At 40.7% G+C, this 21,504-nt stretch overlaps 1 protein-coding gene across 1 annotated transcript; it reads left to right on the top strand.

Moving 5' to 3' along the window:
- The first annotated feature begins 19,393 nt into the window (after positions 1-19,393).
- On the top strand, positions 19,394-20,917 carry LOC147514392 (uncharacterized). Its single transcript, XM_086592578.1, has 2 exons — positions 19,394-19,534; positions 19,745-20,917. Exons 1-2 carry the CDS (start codon positions 19,394-19,396, stop codon positions 20,915-20,917), a joined length of 1,314 nt encoding a protein of 437 aa, XP_086448704.1.
- Positions 20,918-21,504: the final 587 nt, after the last annotated feature.

Genomic DNA, 21,504 nt, shown 5'->3' with positions numbered 1-21,504 from the left:
TATGGATGATCATTTGTCTTATTATTGTTTAATTAATATTGTCCAAGTTATTGATACCTAGCTTATTTCATATGTTGTTATTGGTTCAAGTCTTCATGTCTATACTTGGTATATAGGAAATCAGCATGGATCCAGGAGAGAATTCTGATTCCGATTCAGATATGGGAGTTGACGAGACTTCGATACACCAATGGAAGTTAACAATACACAAGCTTCAAGTGTAGAAAGGACGGAAGAGGAGCAGTTCAATGCAAAAAGATAACAAAATGAGAGAGGGTGAACTATTGAATGTTCAATACAATGAAGATGGTCAACGTATAGGGGAAGGCGGAAAGGATTTGGCAAGCTACTCAGGTTTGTTAGCGGAGTCCCGAATCTCTATTGTTGATTATGAAAATTGGCATGCTGTCGGAGATGAAGTGAGAGACTTGTTATGGGATAGTATAAAGGTAAATAGCTCCAGTTGTAATACTAATTGTCTAATTAGTCTTAGTTTATTGTAACTTTATAGCTTATTCTTATTTTATAGGCCAAATTCAGCTTGACAGAAGACGAAAAGAAGGGTGTCGTCTCAGATATTGGTGAGAAATGGAAAGAATTCAAGAGTCGGTTGACTAGGTACTATATCACTCCCTACAAAGACCAACCTGAAATGCTTTTGAAGCCGCCCTAAAAACACGAGAAAAATATTAGACAGAAGATTGGGAAAGATTTGTGAAGTCAAGACCGACACCAAAATTTCAGGTTAGGATAACTTATTTTTCTTAGTTTGATTGGTTTTGGATAATTGTATTCATTTCGGTTAACAAGCATTCTATCTTCCTCGATACTTCCCTCTTTGCCTTCATCCCTAAAATCTCAGCCCATGTGCTATTACTTTATCTTTGGATTTTCTCTTGGGTGTGGGGGTGTGGGTAGTAATTTGGTAGTCTCTTTAGTCATAGTCCGGGGCGAGTCTCACGAAGTCTAGGCGCTTTGCTAGATAGCAGCTGCTACTTCCTCTCTAAAACAGTCTTTGCTAGTTAAGGAGGTTTTCCTAAATAGTAGCCAACTTTTAGAATAGTATAGAACATTGATACCTTGTACTTTTTAAAAAGATTAAGCATTTACGGGCATATCTGATTTAGTGTTGGTCTTTGTCTCTCATTCCCCTACTATTGATATGAATTGCCATACTTGCCTTACGCTATTGGCCTTGAATTGGATTATGAGTATTTTCTTAGAATGGCCGAGGTGCCCCTTCCTTAGTAGATATGATATGAGTATTTTCTTCAGTATGCATCTTAAATTGGATTTTCTATTATTGATACTAGTTGATTCATATAAAAAATGACAACCATGCAGCTGTGTCTATACTTCTGGTACCAGTGTTCACTTGGGGTGGTGTATTGTCTGGTGATAGTGGCTGATTGTGAAGTATTGTGCGATTCCTTAGATTGTGAAGTATCTGGTGATACTTCTGGTACCATTCCTTAGACTGATTGTGAAGAGTATTTGACAGTGGATAATCTGAAGACTGAAGAGTATAGATTGCACATTCTAACAAGTGCCTGAAAAGTTTGTAACTCCTAATGAGAATTTGTAAGTCCATAGGAACTAGCAACCACTAGCATATAAAGACTCTGACTTGAACCATGACCTCCTAGGTTCTAGACAGCATGAACAATCCCCTACGATAAAGATGGATGATATACTTTTGGGTGTAAATTGTGCGAGTCCATGCGTCAATCACAATTGTAGTAGAAGTTCTTATTAGAACCGCTTAAAAGTAAAACAAACGAAGGTTCTCTGCTGCTATAATGAAAAAAGAAAATGGTTTGTTGCAACTGTGGGAGGGGTGTGTTATGTTCGGAGACACCGCGTTTGTTGCAATCTGTGTCTATCTTGTGGATGAACACACGCTTTGTTGCAACTGTGTCTATACTGTGACAGAACTGTGTATATCTCGACTAGCCGGGATATGGGGCCATTCGTAAGCCAAGGACTGCCTTCCTTGCTTTGGTTGCTGCTTCATCAACAGAATCTGCTTCAACTAGAGCGACTGATGAAACTAGATCAACTGCTGAAACTCGCTCTATTGCATCTTCTGAACCGCGAAACCTATCGCATTCTTTTTTTAAGGCTAGCGACACAGCTAGTTCTAGTAAAAAAATCTCTTCTTGTGCTGGCACCTTGGCTGAAATCCATGTTCTTTCAAGGGTTCCAGTTTCTTTGGTAGCTTTGGGCAAGGCAGTACCTTCCATAGCCCCAAAAAGGCGAAGGAAGAAATACATTGAGAGGAAGTGAGCGAGGGATACAATGTGTTTTCACTTCCGGAAATCACCTTAGTTCTTGATATGTTATGGAGGGTGTGTTATGTTCAGGAGACACAGTTTGTTGCAACTGTGTCTATCTTTTATGAACCGGGTTTGTTGCACCTTGATATGTTATGGGCCATGACCAACTAGGTGCTAGGCCAGGTGAATATAGCAGCTTAAGTCTTTTGATCTCTATCCCTTTAGAAACAGATAATGATTAGTTGAGGAGTTATCATATTATCAAGCAAAAAAAAAATATTAGTTTTGGAAAATAAAGTTAGAACTAGAACTAAAGTACAAAATAAGAGAATCCATCCACATGTTTGGGCTGCCGAAAGGCGAGCAGCTTCTGGAATACGAGAGATAACCCAAAAACTGTAGTCGACTAGCCGGGATATGGGGCCATTCGTAAGCCAAGGACTGCCTTCCTTGCTTTGGTTGCTGCTTCATCAACAGAATCTGCTTCAACTAGAGCGACTGATGAAACTAGATCAACCGCTGGCTTGAAACTTCGCTCTATTGCATCTCCCGAATCGCTAAACCTATCGCATTCTTTTTAAGGCTAGCGACCACGACTCCTGTAGTCCCCTTCGGGTCAAGTGGCGTTTCTATCCTTCCCTTTTAGTCGAGTAGTAAAACCCCTCGTGGTGGTTCGACCAACCCAATATGCAAATAGGTGCCCCTTTGGTCGCTCCTCGATTCGAAAAACAAAATACTAACCGAAAACAGAAAAGAATCACGGTTCGTGTCTTTGTTCGGATGCTAAGCCCGAAAGCCCTTAGAGTCTGATTTTTATGCCATTATGGAATGCAGGGTTTTAGCTCACCCTTGCTTCTTTGGATGCCAATCGTCTCTTGTTTCAAATGATTCGCTACGGATGAAGATTTGGATCTGAGGGCATCTTTCTACCATAAAAGCGAGGGTTTATCACGGCCGAAAATGAGGCTAGAGTTATGATTCTCAGCTTGAAGATCGGTCTTCTCAAGGGAGTCTTTTATCTTTGTCTGAAATCCCTGTTTTCAATCTGTATATCCAACCCAAGAGTGTACCGGAGCGAGCACTAAATGAAAGGGTGTCAATCCTCTATACTACGGGGATACCTGCCTTCTATGAATCTATCTGCGGATAGATATGTATGAGTGACTATGCCGATCCTTATATGTTTTGGTCCAACCGATCAGGCAACTAGTCGCACCTAAACCCTTAACACACCGAACGCAAAAGGGAGGAGTTTACTCGAACTAACACACCGGTAACAGCTACTCAATGCGCCGAAACAAACAACAAAGACCGGCAAAGGAAACCACACGAGCTTCCCTCGCTTTAAAAAGAGGACTCGATAGCTACTAGCTTTTGAAAAGACCTATACAAGGCTTTTCTCGGCGCATTTCTTAACTCACAACGGGATAATCCACAATCTAGCGAGGTATTTCAACAGGCCTTCTTCGGTTTAAGGAAAATAGAAAAAAAGCTTGAAACTCAAACTTTTTCTCTTTTTTTTTCTATTTATCCATTTTGCAACTTCTTTTTATTGTAAAATAGTTGTAGCTGCAACAGAGTCACACGAAGTGATTATCCTTTATGAGGGGAAGCTTATTAGTAGGGCTTAAACGGCTTTAGGCGTGCCGCTTTACTTAAGCCGGTAGGTCTCGCTCAAAAGCCACTTTAGTTGATGTGTCCCAATCAATGTGCTCGGTAATGATGTTGTCATCGCTGATCGCAAGTTGCTTTGAAGTTTATTTTCGTGTCTTCAAAATTAGGAGTTCCAATTTCAACTCCAAAATATCGATTTCGACAACCTTTGGTGCATTTGAGTTTGCTAAAGCTTTTGCGTCAAGGGTGGATGGGGTGGATTTATCTGCCATGTCCGCTCGTTGTTTGCTTGCTTACCATCATCCATATGGTCGATGGCTATATGTAAAAATATCCATTCATTACGAAGGTTCTCTACCTTAGTAAGGATAGGTGGTGGAGGTTATAGGGTCCTTGCCAAACTTCGGTCATACAAGATCTCGTCACTTTGAGCGGGTTCTTGCTATGTACACCAAGCCTCGGTCGGGTCACAATGACTATCCATTAGAATTGTGGCTTGGCAAAGTGAGCTTTAAGCTTCCTTATCTTCGAGGTTTCATTATCTCCTTCCTTCTTAAAGAGATGAAACCTTCGGATTTTTGGGTGGCTCCCGATGAATTATTTCCAACAAAAAGAGTCCGGACTCCCTTGAGTGGTCTTTGCTTTCGAGAACCGGATGAAGGATTGGCTTCGATGCGTCCATTGGTACTGGAGTGTCGCGAATTCACCGGATGTTTCCTTAAGTGACTTCTTTTCTGCATCGGTCTATGAGAAAGAATGGAGGATCGACGCGAATCGAGTGAGCTCATTAAACTTTGGTCTTCTCTGGAAGATCTATGATTTGGTAGCGAGAAGGGTGTAGCTTGGAGCCCGCCATGTCTTCAAGAACACCTCCACGGATTTCGGGATGGTTACTAGGAGGAGTCTCGGGCATGGATTTCTTAGTCGAGCCTGATGGTTTAACCCAACCTAGGGCTTTGAAAGGGATCATCATAAGACTTTAGGCGATTTCCGGAAGGACTACATATAAGCAATTAATAAACGATACGAATTAACCGATAAAGAGACAAAACTAACAACTACCGTAATGAACCTAAACTAAAGACGGAAAAAGAGTCACTCACTGAATACCTATTTATTAAAGAAGACCGAAGTTAGTCCTAAAGCCGAAAAGACGAAGGCAAAGAAAGCGAAAGGAACAAGGATTGTTTGTTACCGCGACTTATCCATTTCACCGGCTAGCCGAGGCTAGCCCGCCTAACAATGAAGGTCGTGAATGAGACGACTACTAGTGGCGAAGGAAAGAAAGAAAGAACAAACAGAGGGAAGCAAGCCTATGACAAATGGGTTAGGAAGGTGGGTCAAGGTTTAAGGAGCGACGGTCGATCAATCACTTTCGTCTAGGGCCTTCCTCGCGGTCGGGGCAACTCTTTCCTCGTCAACAATCCCAATCACTTGCTTTGAGACAAGCTATCCTCCTATTTCAATCTTCGCTTCGGTTGATGTCTATTATGCTCTTTTTACTTCTTAGACTCGTCTTCCAGCTCAAACTAGCCAAGACTCCTATTCCGGTAGTGTTTTTATAGTCCTTTGCTCTTTACAAACCCCCGACTCGTTCATTCACTTTCGCTTGGATTCATCTCGTTCGGTTGTTGATTAGTTCATCGGTAGTCGATGAAGAATAAGAAAGAGAGAACGATGCCGAGGCTGAAGTTGAAACCTAAGTCAAAGTTCAAGCTAAAAGCAGTGCCTAAGTCGATGCCTAAGCCAGTGTTGATGTCTTAGAATAGGGAACACCAAGTGAAAGATGCCATCCGAACTTGAGAAGGGGGACGAACAAGCAACGGATGAGCGATACTACCGCCGAAAAGCCGTTGCTTGTTCCCCAACGACTTGTTCACAACTTCACGGACTTGAAGGATCTTGGCCGCTGCTTTGTAGGCTTTAGATAAAAGTGCCTCTTCTTGTACGGTAGATTGAATACCGGTGTCTTGATGGCGGCCGAATACCGGCGACTTATTAGTTAGCATTAAAAGGATTTACCTAAAATCATGCTACCTGACTCAGATCTACGGGGTAATATTCGTTAACCCTAATTGGCTCATCTAGTGGGGGGGTAATATTCGTTAACCCTAAAAAGAAGGAGATATCTGAGCTAGAAGTTAGCTTTTTTCTTAGAAGAGAGAGAACGGAAGAGATTGAGGGAAATCCATCTCCACCATTAGAGGAAAGGAGGAACACTACACTAAGTAGCCTGATTTCAGGAAGGCTAGCTTTCAAAAACAACATTGAACGTGATAATATTGGGAAAATCCTAAACCTAACATATACTTCTTCACCGACTTCAACTTCGATTTTTCATAACATTGGTAATGCGATGCAAATGCAGTTTTTAATAAGAGAAGACTTAAGAAAATAAAAAATAAAACAAAAATAAGAGAAAAGAATAAAAGAAGATGACTTTTGATTAGCGCTAATGATTTATAGCTTAGTGGCGTTTATTTTTCAAACCGGGCGAGAACTAATTATTGAATCGAGTTAAAAGTAAATTTCTTCTTGCTAGCTCAAAATCAGCGGACATGCCCATGGACCGACTCACATTGCTCTTGGTTATTCCGGCGCTGGCAAACTTCAGTTACGCATCTTGACAATGTCACATCACTCCAAAACACATGACATGATTAGAACAAGAAATAAACATGAACTTAGCACTTAAGCTAGTAATCAAAGTCACATTCGAGAATGATCACCTTAAAGTTTTCTGGGGTTGAAGTGTAGTCCAACATTCCTATTGTCATTAGACACGAAAACTCAAGATTCGGACATCCCAAATTAACATGTTTTGCAAGCTCTACACACAGGGAGGGATCAACACCAGATTTTGCCACCGCTACCTGACTCAGATCTACGGATAGCCTTTCTAGTGATGAGAGCGATGGGATACAGTGGTTTCATTCCCCGGTGGTGCGCTAGAAGAATGGGACATTCAAGAAGGGCTTGAGGCTAGAAAAGAGTTAGTTAGACCAACCCAATATCTCGTGGTGGTTCGACCAACCCAATACATGGACAACAACATTACATGTTCATTCCCCTCGCGATCTTGCATTCCTGCTCCAAGAGTTATTATCGCTTTTTTTTCTTTTCTCATGAGGTCTTTAGTCCTGCTTTGGTCATCATAGCGGCGGTTGCTAAATTTAGATTTAAAAGCTGCGTCTGTTAGTGTTTATAGTTTATATTGAAGTCAAGAAACTCTGTTACATGGTTAATAAATATGTGGATTGCTTCCAAAGATGACATTAGCATTCAAGGAGTGTCGGGGGGAGGAGGATTCTCACAAATCTCTCTACTCATGCCACTCATTTATGAAGCGTAACTTCTACTACTCGGTGTTCTCCTTTAAACCCATATATTGTTTTTATTCCTACCCATATATTGTTTTTATTCCTAAAGACAACTAATTCCATGTTTTCCAGAAATTAGCAAACTTAATTCACAAATGGGCGAAAGCAAAGTATATAATCACGGGACGGGAAGACGGGATTTGCTGATATTGGAGAACAATTGGTGAGTACATTGTCTGCGTCTCGACATTTATACACGTAGGCACTTTGTTAATTTGTTTGGGTATGATAAACCTCTAAGAGTTTCAAGACATGCACCGTATTAACCATGTCGCTTTTGCTGATTATTTTGTAACCATAGAAAAAGAGTTGGGACCATCCTTTAATGGAAAAAATCGAAGGCCTTCAATATGGAAAAGAGCTTACTCAAAAAAAGGAAAATATATTGAAGTAGCTCTGGGAAAGAGTGGCTGAAAAGATTGTAAGTTTTCTAATCGTTTATTATTATGTTTTAATGTTAGACATGAATGCTTGTTGTGATTTGGATTTGCTAAATCCTTGTTTACTTCAAAACTTAATTGAAGGATGTGCTTGACTAAGGAAGTGGAGGAGGAAAGGTAGTTATTGAAGGAAGTAAGGACATCTTAACTCTAGCATTGGGCACACCCGAGCATCCCGGTCGCACTCGAAAGCGGTTGGAAAGGGATCACTCCCACCACATATTTCCACGTTAACAAACGTGGCTCAAAGGAACATGTTATGAAGTTGGAATCGACAATTCAGAGACAACGACCAAAACTACTGTCTTCGGAAGATGTTAGGTTGTTGTTGGATAGAGTCGGGTTGGAGGACAAAGATAATTCCTTACCATCTGAAAAAATCTCTTCAAACAAAGAATACGAAGTGTCAATATTGATCATCACGATACACTCATCCGGCAAACATCAATCCGGTAGATTAGTTAAAAATGCTTTCGACAAGTAAGTTACTCTTGTGAATGTTTCTTTTATTTTTTTTTGGTAACATGTCATCTATTTGCGCATCCTTCATCGTTGCATCTAGTGTTTGTGCAACAATAGTTTGACCCAACCATTTTATGCATTCCGACCTTCTAACTACAAATTTTTATTTTTCTGACTAATAGTTGAAAAAATTGGGAAGGCAGCCAACCCCCATCAAAGCCCAAAGCAGATCATGGTAACAAAGCAAATAAGAAAACACAAGAAGGTCAAACACCATTTTCGAGGCCAACATCTGGTCTAGGACAGGCAAGTTGCATTTTACACGTGATATATATAATTTTAATAATGTTATGTGGTTCTAAGATTATATTTCAATTGTAGGGCCTAGAGTGTAATTTGGCTCAATCTGATCGTGTGAACAAGACAAATAAGAATAAAACACGGGGTCAACCACCATTTCAGGGTCTAACATCTGGTCTAGGAGAGGTAAGTAGTATTTTACACGTTATATATATAATTTTAAAATGGTTCTAAGATTTATACTTCAATTGTAGGGCCTAGAGTGTAATTTGGCTCAATTTGATAATGTGAACAAGGCAAATAAGAAAAACACGGGTCAAACATTTGGTCTAGGGGAGGTAAATTGTAGTTTATACGTAATATGTTATTAAAATATAATGCCGTGTGCTTATTATGATACTTAGACATTTATATAGGAAAAAGAATGTTATTTGGCTGCGGTTGGCCGATCAAATATTGTTGCTGAAGGCTTGGTATACGAGGGAAATAAACGAAAAGAAATTCACGGTTACCCTTTGGGACTCGATAATGTTAGGTGTTAGGGTTGTATCGCTTGTTTCTGAAGAAGTCGGGCCGCCTTGCTCTTCCTATACAAGTGAATGAGGAGCTTAGATATGTCGCAGATGCTCTTGGCGCAAGTTCCTTGGCCAAAGGACCATGTCTATTATAAAGAGGCGACATTGAGGTAAATAACAAGATTCTTTTATATGAAGTTATATGATAGATTTCTGAATTTGGCTTCTCTTTTTAATAATTGGTTGTTCTGAATTTTTAATTTAGGGAAGTAAAAATCAAACTAGTGATGGTCATAATCAAGGTGCAATAGATTCGTTTGTGGGATTCCTCAATATGGAGCTTCCAGGGACCAAGGTTCGATACATTTTCCAAAGAGGAGGAGAATTGTTTGGAGATAATATGGGTAGTTTCATTATGGAGAAAAGCGATATAATGGATGTATGTAACATGGGTTGGTTAGATGCTTTGCTATTTTGGTGGTATACATGAGGTTAGAATATCTACAAAATTTCATTGTTGGTGTTATCGTAAATCTTAGATATTCATCTTTAGTTTTAGTAATTATGATTGTTTTATTTTTTTTTCTCTAGGATTCTTTATGACGAATTTGTGAGTTGTCGCGATGTCGTCGGATTTGTAAACCCTTTATCTTTCACAAGAGCTAATGGGAATGAGAAAACTCAAATTATCGTGGGAGAGCTTGCAGAATACAAGTGGTAAAAGAGTTGTTCTTATCCCTTATAATCCGTGGTAAGGATATTGTCTTATATTTTTAATACTATCCATGTTTTATCATTTTCATTGAAATGTATATTGTAGTTTTAATGTCTAATTTTTCTTTTTTTAACCACACATGCCTCCGATCTTTTGTAGTGGACATTGGGTTTTGATTGCCATTAATTTATCGCGGATGACTTTTAATTGGTTGGATTCGATGCATAATCTGCCCTCTAATGATATGGATATCTATTTTAACAGGTTTGTCATGAGTGTGTATGTATATGAAATAATTAGATCATTACGTGCTTATCTTTTACTTGCTAATTAGGTTTTACATTGATCTTATTTTGAAGTGCGGTCATGAAAATAGAAAGACTTGAAGGGAAAGGAAGTAAAGGTCCAAATGAAGTGGGAGAATATTATGGTAATAAACAAATTAAATTCTTATACATACATCTTGTGTATTTGGAAAAATATATACTTATGAATATTTTCCATGTTTGTACTTAGGGCCGCACCAACCTAGTAGTAAAGAGTGTGGGTATTACGTAATGAAGTTTATGAGAGAAATAATAGAAGCTTGTTCAGATAATTCTTTTTGAAAATAAGGTATAATTAGGTCATACACTAGTATTCTATATTTTGTGTTACTCTTCCTTTTTTAGTTATTATATACTTTTTGATTTTTGATCGTGCAGATGACAAATCTATCTCTCAAAGCTACATACACACAAGAGGAACTTGATGTTGTTCGACTTGAAATTCTTAGATTCATCCAGCATAATGGAGTGTTTGAGCCAAGCGTCGAGTCTTAGCTAGGTTTTGACCCATTCCAGTTAAGGTGTGGTGCTTGGTCTCACCATTTTTTTTTATTTTTAGATAGAACAAATAGATTGTTTTTTTGATTGATGCAACAAGTTATGTCATTATTATTTTGATAGAACAAGTAAATTTGGATGTTTCTTTCATTATTGATGACTCAAAAAAGTTCAAAACTCTTTTAGCAATTCAATGTCTTCGTGTTGGACGTCTAAATTTATTTCTTTTGTTTGTGTTGCACTATGAATTGTTCATTTGAGCAATGTGTTTTTAAATCCAGTGTGGATATATATGGTGAAAATGGGCAGGTTGCAGGTTGAATGAATATGATTAGAATCAAATAATTAGGGGCTTTTATTTAAAAAAAAAAAAAAACTATAAACCACGGTTTATATCCAACCGTGGTATATATTATATTTATTTCCCACGGTTTGTAAACGTGGTATATATCAGTTTATATAACCCACGGTTTATATCCAACCGTGGTATATATCATATTTATTTCCCACGGTTTGCAACATATAACCCACGGTTTGTATCCAACCGTGGTATATATCATATTTATTTCCCACGGTTTGCAACATATAACCCACGGTTTGTATCCAACCGTGGTATATATCATCATATTTCCCACGGTTCACATCGAATATAGCAGACTTTTCGGGCTATTAACCACGGTTTGTAAATTCTAATACCACTGTTTTACTAAAAACCGTGGTATATAAGAGATATTTTTCCCCACGGTTTTGTTAGAAGTATTTGTCACGGTGGTTGTTACCACGGTATGAAAACAGTGGCTAAAGGCTTTTTACCACTGTAAATAACAGTGGTATATGAGCTTTTTTGTAGTAGTGATTGGTGCGATTATACGTGGGTCGTATTTCGCTGTTGAGTACAAGCAAAACAAGTAATTGCTTTCGTGTACATACAAGTCATGCAATTCTTTTTCGGTAAAGTCAATGGTTGGCTCTCTCTGGAACTCCACAGTGATGTGTCTTGCCTCTTCGCTTCTAACGGCGGCGGATAGATAAGCCAGTGAATCAGCATGACGTATGTCATTTCGGGGTCTTTGAGTGATAGAGATGCTATCAAATTGTCGAGCAAGGCTATGTATCAAACCAAGATAAGTCGCCATACGGTCATCTCTTGCTTCAAAAAGACCCGCCAAACCGATTGGCTACAAAGGCGAATCCGCGTGTATAACCGGAGCTTTAGCCCCGGTTTCAAAGCTGTTCTCAAGGCACAAACGGCAGCCCTCATACTCGGCCGTTATTTGAAGCGGGCCAAGCCAAGTCGCCGCAATTTCTCAATCTTCTCTCCGCCGGGTTTAACAAAAACGATCCAATTCGGACCCAGTTTATTATGGGAGCCATCCGAATAAACAATCCATAAGTCAATTGGATTAGGAATTGCGTTTGCAAGTTGGTCTTCGCCGCCCCTAATTATTGGTGGCGAGAATGTCTTCCATAGATTCTTCTTGGCGCAAAATGCGTCAATAGGAGAATCATCAATCGAAAAATCAGCTATCAAAGAAGCTAGAGCATGTCCTTTTCAGCCAGATCACGACTTTCAAAGACAATGCTATATGCACTAAGATAACTTTCCCATTCGGCTAATCTGCTTGATTCCCCGTGGCATTACAAAGATCTTGCGTAAGGGATACTCAGTATAAACTCTGACCAACCTCCCCTGGAAGTATGGTTTTAACCGACGAGCGGCATGAACCAATGCAAGTGCCATTTTTTCCATCTTTGAATAACGAGACTCAGCTCCGGTTAATGTCTTACTGATAAAAAAGACGGGTCTACCATCATCGACGAAAAGAACAGCACTAACAACTTGAGTTGTAGCTGCTAGGTACATGCCAATGGGTTGACCCGTTGAAGGACTTGTCAATATAGGAGGACTGACCAAGTATTTCTTCAGCTGTTGCAATGCCATCTCACAATCAATGTTCCAAGTTGCCTCCCCCTTTAAAGTCTGGAAGAAGGGATGACAACGATCGGAATATTTAGAAATAAATCTATGAAGAGCGGCAAGCCGACCAGTAAGCCGTTGAATTTCCTTCTTATTTTTTGGTGATGGTATATCAATAACGGCACGGATCTGATCAGGATTAGCCTCAATACCTCTGCGAGTCATGAGGTATCCCAGAAATTTTCCAGAAGAGAGGCCAAAAGAACATTTGGCGGGATTGAGTCTCATGTTATACTTGTTAAGCCTATCAAAAACAAGTTGAAGATCGGAAAGATGATCACCAGTAAGTTTCGATTTAACGACTATATCATCAATATAAGCCTCCATTATTATTCCCAGTAGATCGGAAAAAATTGTATTGACAAGCTTTTGGTAGGTTGCACCGGCATTTTTCAGACCAAAAGGCATAATAGTGTAGCAGAAAATGCCTTGGTCAGTAATGAAAGCGGTGAACTCTTGGTCATCAACATTCAAAGAGATCTGGTAGTATCCTGAAGAAGCATCCATGAAAGATAGGCGCTGGAATCCCGTAGTGGCATCCACTAGTTCAGAAATTTGTGGCAATGGATACGGATGAATCAGACAAGCTGCATTAAGGTTTGTAAAGTCAATACAAATTCTGATTTGTCCGTTCTTTTTTGGCACTGTGACGACATTAGCAAGCCATTTCGGGTAAGTAACTCGTCGGATAAAGTTAACCGCAAGTAGCTTATCAATCTCCTCTTTAACTTTGAGCTTCCGATCGGGTGCCATTCTTCTTGGTTTTGGCGAACCGCCCGAAACTTGGATCAATGTCAAGTTTATGACAGGCAAATGTAGGGGTCTATTCCCTCGTATTTCCTCAATTTTCCAAAGCGAAGATACGCTTATTTTCATTGTAAAGGGAAACCAACTCTTGTTGTTCTACCGAAAGTTCAGCGAAAATAAAAGTGGTTTCTTCTCAATAATCTCCTACTTGCACTTCCAAAAGTCGATCCACGTCGGGCCCCTGCACATGAGCCTCAATATTATAGATGGAGGGCACGCACGCTTGGTAATAGCGTAACTTAGGCGGGGCACTTGCAAGGATCAGTATTACCTCGAACTTCAGATTTTTTATAGTCATCCATTGCTTTGTCATGACAGGAATGGGCAGATACCTGGTCACTACGAACCTTGCAAATATGCCCAGAGAATGGGAACTTGACACACTGATGAAATGTGGAGACTACAGCCCCCATGGAATGTATCCAATCTCTGCCCAAAATTGCATTATAGTGGGATCGACAGTCCATCAATAAGAAATCGAGCTCAACTTCTTTGTTCATTAATTTGATTGGTAAGGTAATTCTTCCAACCGCTGAAGATGTTGTCCTATCAAAACCGATGATAGGATTGTCTTCGGCGATGATCATACCCTCGCGAAGTTGCATCTGAGAATAACATCCACTGAAAATGACGCTGGAAGTGGCCCCTGTGTCGATCATTACCCGTTGAACACGAGAAGCACCTATAGACACAGAAATTATAACTGCGTCATAGTGAGGGTGATATACACCACGGAGATCATCATCAGTGAATTGGAGGGGCTCTTCTTCAGAAGTCTCGGTCTAGATTCCTTTGACAAAATCGACTTTGTTGATACGGTTAAATTCACCAACATAACTAACTTTCAAACGCTTTTGATTCTTACTCTGACTTTTGGAAAGAGACTCAACATGAGAATGGGAGACATTAATGACATGCTCATAAGTTGCAGCAACTGCCTGTTGAGAGTTTTTCGTAAGATATTCGTTCAAAAGTCCTTTCTCCACTAATTTCTGAATCCGACCCCGGAGAGAGCGACAAAGTTCTGTTTCATGGCCATAGTCATTATGAAATTTACACCACAAGGCTTTGTCCCTTGTCACTTTGGTATCTTCTGAAAGTGGATACGGCGGGGAAAGAAGATTCCCACTTTTCAACTTCTCATATATAACAGAGTACTTGGCATTGAGCGGGGTCAGTTTTAGCTCAGGTAGAGTTTTTCCATCACGATTGAAATTGACTTGCTTCTGATTGTCATTCTTTCCATCGTTATGTTGTTGATCTGACTGTCCTTGCTTCGGCTTAAAATTTTTGCTTTCAGAAAAATCTTTACTCCGAATATCTTTGTCCCTTGCTGCTTTCGCCGATAGGTTCTCCTCGATACGGATGTGTTGTTCAGCCCTAACATACGATCGTGAAGAGTTTTAGGACATCTTTAATTAGAGAGTGGTAAAGATCCCTTACAATGAAGTTTGAACTTCGTCTCTTTCATAATATAATGCTTCTTTAAAGGCTTAAAAGAAGCATCCCATCGAAACTTCGAACATCTGCTGCTGCCTTTGAACCAAGTAACAAAAGTACGTAACTTCGCCACGTTGTTGCTTGATGTTCAGAAGTGAGTCGACATCCTTTGGCGTCTTGCAATTGTGGCGGAAACGATTAACAAACTGATTTTCTAGTTCATTGAATTGGTGAATTGATCTTGAAGGCAACTCACTAAACCAAAAACGCTTCTCCCTTTAGAGTCGATGGAAAGAGCTTACATATGAGCGGATCATCTCCACCCCATAACACCAACTTATTTTTTAACGATAGAACATGCAAGCCAGGATCTCCTTCCGACTCATCATAAAGTTCAAAATCGGGTTGTTTGAAGTCGAGATGGTGGTAAGCTTCTTGAATGTCGACCGAAAACTTATCAAGTACGCCATCATTGACTGTCAAGTTTTTCGTTCTTACATCCCTTGACTCTCTATCGTTAAGTTCTTTTGCAATCAACTCTTTCAAATTGTTGTTCTCGCTAGAGTTAAAGTATTGGCTCGAACAACTGGACGCCCCCGGTCGTGCCTATGTGGAGAAGGATACCTTCCATTATCTCTTATTGGAGTTAGAGATCTTTGGCGGTACCCACGATTAGCTCCGACCGGTGATTGTCTTTGTCTATCCCTGTAACCAGCCTGTCTAGGCCGGTAGTCACCCTTGGCCGGGTGGTCGGAATAATTATACCACTTCTCCATGTTTTGTTGCTCTTGTCTGGGATGCCCGCCTTCCCAGTCGTGTCGGACATATCTCGGATGGCGGTCTTCCCTGAAATTGCTTCTCAGAGGTAAATCTTCCCTTTGAGATCGGACATGTCTAGGGTAGTAGTTATCCCTGCCAATCCGATTCTCCCCATAAGTACGGGTAATAGGGTCATTACTCCTAGAGCGTGCACTGGTTGATTGTGCTTGAGAAATAACACGTTGCTGAGGATGACGAAGTGGATCGTCAAGACGGTCCCATACACTGGAATGGCCTGCGTCCCTTCGTGGTCGCCTTGATGTTGTTGAATTTGCAACATCGTCCACCGGCCTTTGCCTCTTTGCCAGCTTCCTTCTCAAATTCCTGTTTAAATTTTTGACTCGTCGTAACTCCCGCTCAACCGTATTAGGGGTGAATTGGCTGTTACTATCACCTTTTCCGCTAGTTGGCGTGAGAGTAATGTCCACGTCCATATCCATGTCAACCGGAAGGATCGACATGGACAGACGGGCGGACCGCATGGAGGACTACTGACTTGTCGATTTTCTTGTTGCAAGGCCGTTAAGGGTGGTGGCACTTGTACTGCCTTTTGCGGAGGCGGAGGCGGTGGCGGATGCGCTGCTATAGTCGGATGTTGAGAATTGATCCTACTACTAGGAGCAACTTGATTGTTCAACGGTTCATGCATCGGCCGATTTGAATTTCGAGGGTTGCGATTCTTGTTAGTAGGAGGAATATGTTGACTATTTGGTCTGCTTCTCGTGCTTACCATCTTGATTGTTTCACGTGATAATGAATTCTCTGTCCCCACAGACGGCGCCAATTATGTTTCGGCAATAAACTGCTTCAACACAACGAGAGCAATGGTAAAGAACACACTAAGAAACAGAGAAATTTGATGTTGGGGGAGATGAAACTGAACCAAATAATGGATGCCTACGTACCCAAGATCTGTTCTCTAGGGATCAAGTTTCCACGTAGTTCCTTATGAAAAATAGTTTGATATATATAGAGGTAGAGTAGAGAGTCCTTGTAGCTCAAGTAATCTTGTATCTTGAGTAATTGTGATAGAGTATAACTGTCAACTGATAACTATCTCTTTGATAAGGAATGAATCTGGACATAAATCAATGTATATTAGTGGCAAGCCATGTGGCTAAGGTTCAGCCTTAGACACATGAGTTAATGGGCCTGTACATTGATCCATGATATTGCGAATTGGGCTTTAGCCCTGTTGATTAAATGAATAAAATAGAGACCCCTACTAATGGACGTTTGCCACTAGGTGGGGGTCGAAACAGTTATATAAAGGACAGGACTGGAAAGGGGTTTGAGGGATTAAAAACTATGATTATAGATATTGTAAATTGCTTAACTAAACTAAATTAATTAAACTATTAAGAATCTAAGAGAGGGAATTCAAGAGATTATAATCCATCAATACCTTTGATCTGTGACCTTTTGCTTTATGGTTCTTCTCACTAGTAGACTACAATTAGGCAATCGAGCGAGTGCCGATGCCCTCTTGGATGAAACATCGTTAACAATTAACTATACTCAAGGTTGTTCGTAAGTTTATGTTACTAGTATCTTCTTTCCTTTTATGTGAGCTTGGGCAGCTAGTCAATGAATCACCATCTAAGACAAACACAAGGAATACTTCCCTTACTCTAAAACACTACACAACTAGAAGAAAAGTATAGAATAATAGTATAATATTCAATTACAATAAATAGAACCCTATTCTAGCATTATATTTAATTGCAATAAATAAAAGCATGTCACTAGCAAACATTCAATTGCAATAAATAAAACCCCAAACTAGCATGATATTCGATTGTAATAAATAAAAACCTTAATCTATACTTCCATCCTCTGGTCTGGGCAATGGAACTAATAACTAAAAACATAAAGAACTAACCTGATTGGAGAATACCATGAACCAAAAGAATTAATGAATCCTTAGCATCGGCTTCATCTTCTCTCTTGAAGGAGAATATTAGCCTTCCATAAAGAAGGAAGAACAGGAAGAACGAGGAGAAGAAGTGTCGAAGAACATAAGGCTAGAAAGACTAACTTATTAAGACTCGACTAGTTAAGACCGAATCTTTTATTATTAATCTCTCTCTGCCTCAAGTTCTGGAGACAAGAATATAAGTGAATTGGAAAATTACATGAAGCACTTAGGTCCTCTATTTATAGGGGTTACAATGAGTTCTAGAAGCATTCCAAACCACCATTTGTTTCCTAATACAAATCAACTTCTTTCAGAGTCCAACTTCGTTTCCAAAACTGTGAAAGAAGTGGCTACATTGTTGGTTCTCACATCTGGCCGCATGATCCTTGTGTCTCAGACGCCAGCGTCGCGTCTGGATGCACGATCCTCGCGTCTCAGATGTGAGAGTCTATTTTTCCTCTTTTGCTTCATCCTTCTATCCTCTTTTGCGGGCTTTGGTCCAAGCAACGAATCCTTTTGCCTTGGGCTTCCAAATAGGCTTTAAAATTGGTCCAAGTCACATCTTTAATAACTTCAATTCCTTGCCTTTCTTCATGATTGTCCATGAGCTTCCCATGTGATTCTTAATGCTCCGAATTGCTCCGTTTTACCCCTTTTTCTCTAATATTTTACAAAACTCTCTTTTTCACCTGTAGAATCATAAAACAGAACTTACAAACACTATTAGTCCACTAAGATGGCTAAACAAGAGGTATAATTGAAGGTTAAAATGCACTTTTTGAGCACTTATCAACAAGATCCAAGTAGTGCCTTCAACACTCCATCAGGTACTACGCTTCCCTGGCCCTAGAGGCATGATGGAGCTATGAAGCAACTAGCTCGACGCTCACAATTGCAACCAGATCTTCTTAGTCAGCAAGCCTGCTGGGGCTTCACTCAAGAACAAGGGAGAGGTCGCCAAAACTAAGAAGGCAGAAGACTTAATTACTGAAGTCAAATCCCTTGCCAAATCCACATCTAACGATCTGGCATAGGAGTATGCTAGGGGCTCCGCCAAAGGAGTCGCTCCAGACGACAAGTCACCAGAGGAGAACACTGGGGGCTCAACCAAAGGACTCGCTCCAGACGTTAAGTCACCTGAGGTCACCCAGCTGACTCAGCAAAGGGAGGCACCACAAGAGACAAAGACCCCAGAGGTCGCCCCTCCCACTACTGTAACCATCGAGATCGAACCGAAGGAAAATGTCAACCTAGGAACTGAGGACAATCCTAAATTTGTTTACGTAGGACCTAACCTTGATCCTACACTCAAGGAACAACGTGTAAGCTTTTTATCTTCTTAATAAAGACGTTTTTGCTTGGTCGTACGTCGATGTCCCTGTCATTGACCCTAATATTGCATGTCACAAACTAAATGTCAACCTAAATGCTAAGCCTGTTCGCCAACGACCTAGGAAGCTATCTCTTAGGTTCCAGAAAGCAATAAACGACGAGATCGACAATCTCAAAAAAGTATGCTTCATTAGAAAAGTGGAATACCCCGAGTGGATTTCTAACATTGTAGCAGTCCCAAAAAGCAATGACATAGTTCATCTATGTGTCGACTTCACCAATGTTAACCACGAAACCCCTAAGGATAGCTTTCCCTTACCAAGAATCGACCAACTCGTTGACCAAACATGTGGCCACGAACTCCTATCATTCATGGATGCCTACAGTGGCTACAACCATATCCCACTGGCAGAAGAAGACCAAGAGAAAACCTCCTTCATAACAGAGCAAGGCATCTACTGTTACAACGTCCTCCCATTCGGCTTAAAGAATACTGGAGCGACCTACCAACGATTGGTCACCGATATGTTCCAGGACATGTTAGGAGATATCATGGAGGTCTACATAGACGACATGGTTGTAAAAAGCAAGAAAGCTGGAGATCATTTAGATTACCTCGAACAAGCATTCTCCAGACTAAGGCAAACTCAGATGAAGCTCAACCCCGAGAAATGCCTCTTCGGAGCTTCCTCCAGGAAATTTCTTGGGTATCAGGTATCTCAACGTAGGATAGAAGCGAATCCAGATCAGATTTGAGCGTTCTTGGATATGCCAGTTCTAAAAACAAAGAAGCAGATACATAAACTGTCTGGAATGGTGGCAGCTCTAAACCGATTCATATCGAGAGCATCAGAAAAATGCCGAACCTTCCTACAGATTCTCAAAAAGAGTGAATAGTTCTCATGGAACAAACAATGCCACTAGGCATTCTCTACTCTCAAAGACTACTTGATAACACCACGTATATTGGCCAAACCAATCGATGGAGAAACGTTGGGGCTATACTTGGCCGTCTCTGACTTTTCAATCAGTTTGGTTCTCTTCAAAGAGGAACAGAACACTGAGAAGCCGATCTACTTCACTAGAACGACGCTATTGCCAGCTGAAAAAAACTACTCCCACATTGAAAAGGTAGTACTGGCACTACTTTACTCCGCAAGAAAGTTCAGGCCATACTTCCAGGCACATCCAATCAAAGTTCTGACCGATTTACCTATGAAGAAGATCCTTCTCAAAGCCAACAAGACAACTCACATGGCTATATGGGCAGAAGAACTCGGGGGACACCACATAGAGTTCACCCCGAGAACCTTACAGAAGGGACAGGTCGTTACAGATTTCTTAGCCGACTTCCTAGTCGATGATCTCAATTGGGAACCACTTGTCGATATCCTGACCTCCAAGCAACAGGACGCTTCAGTATGGTCACTTTTCGTAGATGGAGCAAGCAATCCAGGTGGCAGCAGAGTTGGCGTAGTCCTAGTGTCACTAGATGGCACCATGGTGGAAAAATCAGTTCATATCGATTTTGCGACCTCAAACAATGAAACTGAATATGAAGCCCTGATTATGGGGCTTCGCACGGCGTTAGAACTCGACGTTCAGGAGCTCAGGGTCTTCAGCGATTCACAACTAGTTGTTCGGCAGGTCACCAACGAATATACCACTAATGAAGGTAACCTTTCTAAATACCTTCAAGTTGTCAATCAAATACTTCCTTCTTTCAAGAAAGTCACTATACACCATTTCCTTCGGGAAGAGAATCGCCATGCCGATAGCTTGGCGTACCTCGCGACCCAAACATCGAACTGTGACCCTAGGAAGCTACTTATCGAAGTAATCGATAGACCCGCTTACCAAAATGAGCACGTCCTAGAAATCAGTGACTTATGCCCACTCTCTAAAACTCAAATAAGTCAAACATGGATGAAACCTATCATAGACTATATCAATCTGGGCAAAGCACCAACAAATCGACTCAAGGCCAGACAAGTTCGCTACCAGTCAGGTCTCTACTGCCTAGTAAATGACAAACTTTTTAGAAAGTTTGCCGGAGGACCTCATCTGAGGTGCATAACCCAGAACAAGGTCAGATGATTTACGCAGAAATCCACGAGACAGAATGCACGCAGGAGGTCGCTCTTTGGCTCACAAAGCGATCTCACAAGCCTACTCCTGGCCAAAAATGCAGATCGATGCAAAAAAATATGTACTAAAATGCATCAAGTGCCAAACATTTGGCCATAATATCATCCAGCCAGCTCGAGAACTCATCAACATTGCCAGCCCTTAGCCATTTCACATGTGGGGCTTGGACATCATGGGTCCATTCATCCCACAGAAAAGCACTGGCTTCCGGTTCATCCTAGCGGCAACCGATTATTTCACCGAATGGGTGGAAGCGATCCCCTTGGGTCACGTCAAATAAGCTAATGTCAGAAACTTCATCTGGACAAACATCATCACCAGATATGGACTACCCCACACTTTGGTGATAGACAATGGCTCCCAGTTCAAGGAGAAAACAATCAAGGAATTCTTGGCTAAGTGGAAGATCATTCATGCATTTTCCACCCTACAGTACGCTCAGAGCAATGGTCAAGCAGAAGCCAGTAACAAGGCAATTTTGGAGAACCTGGAGAAAAAGATCGAAATGAACAAAAGCTAGTGGCCAATGCCGCTTG

Source organism: Coptis chinensis, chromosome 2 (assembly GCF_015680905.1).
Source record: "Coptis chinensis isolate HL-2020 chromosome 2, ASM1568090v1, whole genome shotgun sequence".
Lineage (NCBI taxonomy): Eukaryota > Viridiplantae > Streptophyta > Magnoliopsida > Ranunculales > Ranunculaceae > Coptis > Coptis chinensis.
This window is presented reverse-complemented; position numbering and strand designations above follow the sequence as displayed.

Excerpts from the sequence above, each read along its gene's own strand:
- LOC147514392 (XM_086592578.1), top strand. The coding sequence starts at position 19,394 with ATGGTTGTAAAAAGCAAGAAAGCTGGAGATCATTTAGATTACCTCGAA. Across the intron at positions 19,535-19,744 it reads GGAAATTTCTTGGGTATCAG|GCATTCTCTACTCTCAAAGA; the intron begins GTATCTCAACGT and ends CAATGCCACTAG.